Below are 9999 nucleotides of genomic sequence, written 5' to 3' on the forward strand. Positions count from 1 at the left end.
GGTGGTGTATGATATCCAAATAAAATGCAACTATAGGATACAGTCTGACAGCTTTATCCTCCCATGAATGGCTAAACCAGTGGTTAAACATTCCAGATGTAAAGCTTCACTCTAACGATCAGTTCAGGCAAATCAGACAGACCTGATTTTAAAATTCTGCTCTAGTCTTCAATCATTGGAGACCCACCCTTGGTATCTTGCAGAGAAATGAGGCAACTGGCCTAATTAAAGTAGAAATTAACATAACTTGTGTCTTAATGAATATTGAAAACCAAAGAATGGATACTGATACAGTATTGATGTAACTAGTTAATGCCTATTTTTATTGTTCTTTACTAAAGTAGTGTAAAAGATTGCGCACAAGATGACAAACTTAATGTTTTTGATCTACACAGTTTAACCCATTTTCAAAGTTGAGACTTTTGCACGTACATCCTGGTCCTTCTGCATATTTAAGAGAGGAAGGCAAACGGCCAGATTTGGATATAACTACAAGTGAAACTCGAAACCCGTTAAACCCTTGAAAGTTCTGACATATACGTTCAAAAGCATTAAACCCATCAACTGTCTATCCAATACCTCACTGCACTGTGCAAAGAGCAAACTCATTTATCTGACATTATCACTATCTTATATATCCTGGAGGCAAGCAGTCCTTGAGACAAAGGTGTATTGGAGAAAAAAGTCATGCAGAGTTTGGTTGAGAGTACCTGTATTTGGTTTTGGCTTTCTTCTTTCACAGACAATGCCCAGAGCATGCTCCAACATGGAGAAACCTGGCAGGGCCTTAGTCTCCTCCTCAACACACATAAATGACTGTTTTCAGTAACAGCAATCAAGTTGTCATCCTTAAATGAATCTCAATATAGAGAATGCACAGGTTTCTAAAAAAATAAAAACGTAAGAAACCAGAAAAATATATAGTTAAGAGGCCCCTAAATGGTAAGGGGTCAACTAATGTTGGCTGTATCATTATACTTTTAATCTATCGCAATATCCGAATAATGGCCATTGCATTATCAACTGGTATTTATAATAAGAATTTTCACGAACTTGAGATTAAGAATTTGAGGTGAGGGGCTTCCCTGGTGGCGCAGTGGTTGAGAGTCCGCCTGCCGATGCAGGGGACGCGGGTTCATGCCCCGGTCCGGGAAGATCCCACATGCCGCGGAGCGGCTGGACCCGTGAGCCGTGGCCGCTGAGCCTGTGCGTCCGGAGCCTGTGCTCCGCAACGGGAGAGGCCACAACAGTGAGAGGCCCGCGTACCGCAAAAAAAAAAAAAAGAAAAGAACTTGAGGTGATTATTCCTTTACCTCAGTGAGATGACCTGGAATATTTAAAAACTCTTTTAACACACTGAAGAGTGAGCACCATCTGTTTTCAATCTGTTTAGATAGAAACATTCTTTATATTCTGAAAATGAATTCTATACTGGTTTATAGACAAATTCAACATTTAATAGTTAGCAGCTTCTTGAGGAATCCAATTTTCCTTATTTATCTTTAAATAATTTTGATCAAGACTTCATATATACTTACACCAAGTCCTCTTCTAACTTCAGCTGGTTTATCACTATGTTCTACATTCAAACTCGTGAATTATGCTTTACAATGGAATCCATTAAAAAAAAAAAGCTAAATTAGAAAGCAATATCTAGGTCAGTAGTTCTCAAACTGTACATAATCACTAGTGGAATGATTAAAAATGCAAATCTAGGCCACACGATCAGAGATTGAGTCCATAACCATGGAAAGAGGTCTTTATTCTACATCTTCAATAAACACCGAATTGCATCTGATTCAATTTGTCTATGTAACACTTTGAAAGCTGCTCATGTGGTTTAAAAAAAAAAAAAGGCCTCTCACAGTTTCTACACAAAACAGTTCTCAGTGCGTATGGCAGTTTCTGATACAGTCAGAAACCGGGAGTCAAAATTTTTGTGCTTTACAAATCCTGAAAACTATGTGATGAATAAGAAACCCTGCCCTATTTTTTTTCAATATTTTAATTCCTCTTAGACCATAATGGTTAGATATGAGTATTAGAATTGCAACATTCAGTATCCCAGAGTTGAAACTTAAGAGTAATTTCTAAATTGATTTACCCTTGTGTTTTTGGGGGGGTTTTTTTGGGAGAAAGCTTAGAGGAAACTGAAGGTCCTTATAGCAATGTCTTGGTTTAGGAGGCTATATAGTTTCTTGAAAGCCAATTTCAAAAAACAAAACAGAAGGCAGCCTGTACTAAGAGCTCTTAACCTAAGAGAAGGAGCCTTAGAACAGGAAACGAGAGATTAAACAATAATGTCAGGTAAATCATTTCCTAGACTTCCGGTGATTCTTGGCAGCAAAAGGTTGTGCTTTGGGAAAAAAAAAAATCAGCCATAAAGTGACTAATTAATCAAGTGACTTATTACAAGTAAGAAAACCCAATATTTGTCAAGATGGGCTTTTAGCAGCTTGCTGTGTTTGCGTCCAAAAGATAACCGCAAACACTGACTTTTTTGCCATTCTGCATCTTTTTCCCAGTGTAAAATTTAACAATTTTCTGGATAATTTGATTAAATAAATACAACAGGGCCTCTCAAGTTGGCCTGCTTGTGCTTGAATTATCAGACCAATACAGGATGAAATTTCATGATACCCAGTGCCTGAACCAAAACAAGTTATGTTTTCCATGTCTTTCCTAACATAAGGAACTTGGTATCATGGTGATAAACTTAAGAGTCTAAAACCAAAGAGACTAGAAAAAACAGAGCCATGATCTGCTAAGTCAAGAAAACATTTTTGCCTCAATTATAAGCATTGATCTGTGTATACTGCGTGCCTGACACACAGAGGACAGTCAATAAATATTTGTTGAAATGAACTCATTTCTGTGGTCCTGAATTAGCCTTATGACATTCATTCTTAATATTGTATATAAAGAAAAAGTCTAATGGTTCATCTTTTAGGGAAGTCTCCTGAATGAATAAGACTTTTTTTTTTTTTTTAAACCTGCAAAACAAAGGCTAGTCTGCAAATCAGTAAAACAACAGGAGCCGAAAATGAGCCCTCATACGATTTATACTATTGAGTCAGGCGCTCAGCTATTTCTCTGCTGATGGCTAGAGTTATCTCTGAAAATCACCAAATCTCCACTCTACTTTAAAGCAGCAACCGTAAGATAATCTCATAGATAAGTGAAACAATTTCACTGAAGTGCTATCCTTGACATAAAATGGTTTTTCACTTCAAAAAACAAAAGAAAAGGTAAAATAAGACAATCCAGCTCAGTTTAATTTCAAACGTTAATATATTTTCTATTTTATATTGAACATATGCATCTGTAACCCCTCATTTGCAGCAACTATCCCATCCTCATAAAAGGGGCAAAATTTGTAAGATGCCTCTTAAAATAAATATTCTTCTTTATAAAATAATAAAACTTCAAATAAATATTCTTTACACTAAACAATATGTTGAAAAAATTAGAAAATAAAGGTAGAATTTTACTGTAACTGTACAATATACATGAAGTCCAAAGGGAAATCAGAGTCTTACAATAAAGGCTTTCTGTAAGGCAAAATACAATCTAAAAACATACTGATTGATTCACATTCTTCCGAATGTACAACATATTAGTATAATATTTTGTGACTGTGCCATATAGTATGGCACAACTTGTTTTTCACAGTTGCAAATATTATTGTATATACAAAAATATAGCACATTATCTCTGGAGAAAACAATGGGGAAAAAAAGTCATTTGCTAATTTACAAATTTTGCAAGTACTATTCACAAACAAAAACTTTGCCTAGGAGTGTCTGTTGCTTTAGCTTATGCAACATGTAGGTTGCCAAGATCTGCATCACATACTCTGAGCTCCATTAGCTGAATTCTAACACGCGTAAAATGGCACATGGACAAAAAGCATTTCACTGCAAACAGCAAAGGATATCCCAACCCTCTATCAACAGTGCCAAGATTTCTAACTGTTTAGTTGGTTGCATATGTGTGTGTTAAAAAAAAAAAAAAAAAAGAAAGAAAAAAAAAGGGAACAATCCTTATCACAGCAATATTCCTGATTAATGATGCTATGTTGGTTTTTCAAAGTTCCTGGGTGGGACAGTGGGAACTTTGCAGCAGACTGTGTTTGAATTTTTACAACGGCATCCAGGCCTGTTCACCCGGTCATAACACCCCTGGCACAATTTAAGGCAACCCTTGGCTGGAAGGTAACACCATAAACAAGGCAAAAAGAGGGACATGATGCCCATGGCCGACCACCGTGTACAACAGTGAGACTGGCTGCAGGAACACGGGTTGTCAGCACAGTTGTCCTCGTCATCATTAGAACAGTGATAGAAGAGGCCTTTCACACAGCACACGCAGGTCCCGTAGTCGATCACGTTCTGGGCCGAGCAAAGGCACTGCTCGTGGCAGATCCAATCCGATGGCAGAGGCCTTGGGTAGGTGCACTCCTTACATTTGCACTTGCCGCAGTCCTCACACCTGTAGGCGTGCAGCCCCAAATCCTCCTTGCTCAGCGGCTTAAGCTCACCTGGCTGGAGCTCTGATTTGGGCTGCACCCGGATTATCCCATCAGCAACAGGCCCCGAGGAGAAGGATGATCCCAAGAGCCTCTGTTCAGAGGAAATGCTGCTGGTACTTGTCCTAGTACTGCTGCGAGACCCCGAGCTGACTGTGCTGACGGACCTGGACAGAGTGGCCCTCGCAGAAGCGTGGGCCTGTGAGTGCTGGGGCCTGGGGGGCTGGCGGTGCTCAGGCAGACCGTGGAGTCTCTCGTGCTTGTGCTGAGCGGAGGGGCGAGGTGCAGGCTTGAGCCCAGGTCTGGGGACCACAGTAGGCCCCTCTGTGTACTCATTGGTGTTTCGGATGGCTCTGATCTGATCCAGAGACAGCACGTGTACCTGCTGGGCGAGGGCGTCTCTGGGGTCGGGCTCCCCACGCTGCCTGCCACCGTCACGGGCTGCCTGCAGCAAGGGCTGCGATCCGCTGCCACTCTGAGCTCTGGCCTCCATCAGGTCTTGGAAGTATGCTCACCCCAGCAGGCTTAGAACACATCTGAATTCCTGCGGAAACCAAGAGGAAGGAGACGGTTCACACTCCAGGATACTTCCCACTCTCCACCCCCTTGAGTTAACTCTTCACTCCCCACCTCCCCCAGAGAAACAGGCGTTCAAGCGGAGTTGCTGTGGAGGGTATTCGGACAGCCATCTGAGCCACGCCTGTACCAAAAAGTAAAAATTACGGCTGTGCATCAGCAATTCTTCAATCCTGTGATGTGTGGTGACACCAGGCTGATCTTTGTTTCAATCGCGTAAGTAACAATTCCTTACTCAAATAAGCATAAAATCTGCAAGCTTCAGGTTCCATGTAAAACACTGTGGGAAAGTAGTGTTGGAATATAACATTGATACTGACATTTTCAAAAGTTGAATACCTTTTCAGATTCTGAAACAGGTTTAAACTTATTGTGGTCATTTTTGCCTTAAACATCAATAAATACAGCCTAGAAATTCTTGGTTCTTAATAAAGTCTGCTTTTGCATTAAATACCTTGAACTATTCTGTAACTTTATAAAACCTCATAGGATGAATCTGACATGCAAAAAACTAAATATCCCCCCCCCCAGGAATAGTTATACATTTTATACAACAATCATGAATTATCATTAACTACACAGTAGCACAAAGTAATAGAATTAAAAACACACCAATTCAAATCCTGTCAGGTGCCAGGACTACAATAAAGCAAACTTACAACCAGGAGCAACAAAAAGACAGGAACTTATTTTCAACTTCCCAACAACTTGAGAATCACATATTGTACAACCCGAGAGCCTGGGAGAACATTTTAAATTCTGCCAAAATCTTAACTACTTTGCGCATTTCCAAGAACCTAATAAACTGATTGGCGGTAACAGGAAGTGTTTTAAAAATTCAAGTGTCACATCTCAAATCTATCATCCTGACAAGTAACCGCTTAAATCGCCACCTCTCTGTAAAATTTCAAAACTACCACCCCCTTTGCCAACCAAGTCTACAATGACTAAAAACGCGCAAAAGTGGACCTTCATCCAGTCTGGCTTTTTAGAAAAGAGACACAGGCAGGTGACACACGCCTTCCAATTCGGAAAAAGGCAGAGCTGGAGACCGGATCTCAGTTCCAACAGAGAGGCTAGACGAGATCGCGCTGCTCTTTGCTTTCACTCCGTTTATCGGCTCTATCTGCGCCCCGACACGGTCCCCAGCAGGTGGGACACACAGTCAGAGCCCCAAGGGACTTTTTTCCGGGAGGACTGACGCAGCCCAGAAGCCAAGCTGGCCCCCCTGCGCACAATTCCGAGACGCACAGACAGGCGGGGGACGCGGGCGCCTCGGAAGGGGACGTGCCCTGAAACGCTAGAGCGCGCTTCCCCCTCTCTTCATTCGCAGATAGAATCTCCCCCACCCCAGAGAACTGCCTCCCAGCTCCAAGAGAGAGCCACTCCACCCTTAGGCGGAGGTCACACCGCCCATTGCAACACGTTGAGGCCAAGGCCCTCGAACACGGGGCACTGGCCCTGCCTTGGACATAGAGCCGGTACTTCGAGGTCTAACCCATGCACACCGGGCGACTCCACCCTGCGCTGACCGAAGGGGCATTGCCTGCAATCTGCAAACGCCTATATATTGAAAAAATATATATCTATATACATGTATATACTTCTTAAAGTCAAATAAAACATGCTTTTAAAAGAAAGAACATTTTCCAGGGTCCCACGCCGGGCGTGCAAGACCCAGATCCCCAAACTGGAAGTTTCCGCGCAGATTTGCTTGCAGTGCAAAGTAGCATCTTTGCGGGTAAGGAGGTTTACTAGAGAGATTTCTGCTTATCCCTGGCCTCCTTCGCAGCACCCCTCCTTCCCCCGCTCCCTCGCCCCCGCCCCCCCGCCCCCCGCTTTGAAACCCCCATTAAGGACAGTGTGTGATCAGACTAAGGATTAGGGGGAAAGGACTTCAGCACAAGCAAGGGTGGGGCAAACCGACACAGAAACCGCTTTGTAAAAACGCACAAGATTCCGAATTAAGAAACAGCAGCAGCAACAAAAAAGTGGATCAGCCCATCAAAGGAAAAGGGAGGGAAAAAAAAAAAAAAAAACCTTAGCCACTTTTGCCACCTACTTTCAGGTAATGGAAAACGATCGCGACCGCTTGATGACTTTCTTCCTGTGCTGGGTCGGCCCAATCTTCCAAAAATAAAAGAAAGCATGACCCAAGCCGACCACGGCGAACGGAAAAAAGAGAAAGCTGCACTTCCGAACCGCAGAGACGCGGCGCCAGGCAGGGCGACGCTCCCACCCGGCTCCGTGCTCGCCTGTGTTCACACCGAGCAGAGGCGGAGGCTCCCTCCACCCGGCACCCTGTCCTTTTTTCACCCGCGAGGTCTAGCTGCCCCCGCGAGGCGAGCTACCCACGCTCCCTCGGTAACCCCGGCGCCCCTGCCTCGGGACAGCCTCTCTCAGGACGTGCCTTCCCCGGAGAGGAACAGGTTAGCAATGCGGGCGCCTGCAACGGCGACCGGGAAAACACAAAGTGTTTTCCCTCCCTCTCCCGCTCTCAGCGCCTAATTCGCGGCCAGTGCACCGCCGGGACCCGACTCGCCGCGAGCCGTCCGCCACCCCAACCCCCCAGAGCGCGGGCGCGTGGGGTCGGGGACACTGCACCCGGCGCGCACTGCAGCCCCCGCCGAGGCAGACAGAGCCCGAGGCGAGGCAGACCCGCGGGCAGCTCCCGGGTTCCCCACGGAAAACCTGCGGGGTTAGAGAAAGGGAGGCCGGAGGAAAGACAGACCCCACTCCCGGTCCGGCTGCACCTACTCCATGTTGCCCACAACGCGCCGGCCACGGAGCCAGGACGGGGAAGAGCCAGCCAAACGCGCCTCACCGTGATCGCGGCTTTGCACCAACCCCTCTCCGTTGGATTCTCTTCTTCCTGCGATGTGCAAATAAATCCAGCCCCGATGCAAACTTTTTCCCCTCTTGCTTCTAAACTCTGCTTCAGCCTAACTTCCGAGCAATCGGCTGGACGAGAAAAGGAGAGGAAAATCCGGAGCGAAGTCCCCAGGCGATGAACACTCTGGAGTTCGGGGCTGGAGGCGACCCCCTTTCTAAACGCGCACGCGGAGTATTTCCTCTTTTTTCTCAATGAACTGGAGGCCAAAGCGCCAACGGCGAGTCTCCTTTCTTGGCAGATGAGCGAATGAGAAAAGAAAACGGCCTTACAGGGAACCTAAAGCCAGATGGCCAAGTCGCGCGGCCGCGGCCGCGTCCGAGCGGAGGCGGCGCGGGGGTGCGGGGCGGCAGGGCTGCGGGCCGGGCGGGCGCGGGGGCCTGGGCGCTGCGCGCTCCGCCGGCCCCTCTCCTCCGCTCGCGCTGCGGCGCGCAGCTCTCGGCGGTGCAGACTGGGCGTTGTGGAGGCGCGGCGGCGAGGCCGAGGCGGGGGCGGTGGGTGCGAAGGAGGAGGAGAAGGGGGAGGGTCTGGGGCCCGGACGGGGGGGCCCGCCGTTGGCTTGCGCCCTCGCCTTTCCGGAGGAGGCAGGGAGCAGCTCTGCGGCGGCCGCGGCAGCAGTAAATGGCGTCATGTGGATCCGAGGCGGAACAGAGCAGTTGTTGTCCCAGAGGATATATCGCATCCGGTCCCAGCTCATTGGCTCCGCGGGGCTACATTCACTCACACTCCAGCGCCCGCCAGCGCTCCGAGCCGCAGGAGGCATTCAAAAGGGCAACTGCGCCGCCCCGCGCGTCCCTAGGCTGGTCCTGCCGCCCGGGCGCCGTCACGCGGGGTGCCCGCGGGGCCGGGCTGGGCACGGCGGGGTCAGTTTATCTAGTTTCAAGGAAACACTGACCTTAAGGTTTCCCCAGGGGCCATGAGGACGAGCCTTAGTTCGGCTGGCCTTAGGGAACTTTCTCCCCGCCACTAGGAAAAGGGAATGAACATTTCAAACTAATCCGGGCCACGCAGCGTTAGCATTAAAAGCAAGTTGCAGGTTTTGAGACTTTATTCGGAATCCATTGCAAGCCAACCTCTCCCCTTTTCTGTTCCCCCTCGAGGGGGCGACGGGGAGAGAAGAAGGGGGAGGGGAAGGGGAGCGGGAAGTGAGGTGGGAGGGCTATTGGTTTATTCTTTGTCTACTGGATTAACCCGATTATACACCAGGCACCAGCACAAACCGCCACTCCCACCTCAGAGCTGCGTACGAGAGGAACGGAATGCAGATTCGAGTTTCAAGTGCCTTCTGCTCTTGCCGGGATTTGCTTTTGATTGTGTCGTTTTCTGTTTAATATTAGATTTTAATTTTAAAGGGGCAGTTAGCTACAGATGGAGGCTTTCTGAAGATCTTTCTTACTGTTTTGTTTGACGCAACAGCGGAAGGAAACTGTACAATACAGGCCTTCTTAAAATTAGTTAATTCAGTCATACACACATAAACGATTACTAAGGGCGACATCACGGGCTTCTGAAATGGGAGGGGGCACGCTGTTTCACTGCAGATGTCCTCCTCCACTTAAAGAGTCACCCTTCATTTCCGACTCTCCTTGTCACGTAGAACATTTCCCAAGAAGATCCTATTGTCCATTTTGAAGGTGGTCTGTGTTTTCCCACTTTAAGAAAATATGTATACGTATATAAAGATAGAAAATGCATACATATGCACTGCTCTAACTGCCGTTCATTTACTAAGCAAACGTGCTTGCACGTGAGAGCACCGGTGGGAAATTAACACCCCTCCCAACACACTCCTAATGTTGGATTCTAATGATTTACAGAACGGTTTTACTTTACAGAGAAGCACGGTCAAAACTCCCGAAGAGCACCTGCGATCTCGCCGTGCTGGGGTTAGAGTTCTTGAAACAGTGCTAGGAAAACGTGGTTGGTGCTAGATTTCCCGGGTCCGGCTCCAGCCCACATCCGTTCACAGCTACCCTGGCACTCGTTGCCTTCTCCCGAGCTCTCG

General features: G+C 46.9%; 1 protein-coding gene across 1 annotated transcript; it reads right to left on the minus strand.

Annotated features, from left to right (window-relative positions):
* Nucleotides 1-3998: 3998 nt before the first annotated feature.
* On the minus strand, nucleotides 3999-8286 carry SPRY2 (sprouty RTK signaling antagonist 2). Its single transcript, XM_030856920.2, has 2 exons — nucleotides 7929-8286; nucleotides 3999-5072 (listed from the first exon to the last, which is right to left on the minus strand). Exon 2 carries the CDS (start codon nucleotides 5019-5021, stop codon nucleotides 4074-4076), a length of 948 nt encoding a protein of 315 aa, XP_030712780.1. The 5' UTR covers nucleotides 5022-5072; nucleotides 7929-8286; the 3' UTR covers nucleotides 3999-4073.
* Nucleotides 8287-9999: the final 1713 nt, after the last annotated feature.

This window comes from Globicephala melas, chromosome 18, assembly GCF_963455315.2.
Source record: "Globicephala melas chromosome 18, mGloMel1.2, whole genome shotgun sequence".
Lineage (NCBI taxonomy): Eukaryota > Metazoa > Chordata > Mammalia > Artiodactyla > Delphinidae > Globicephala > Globicephala melas.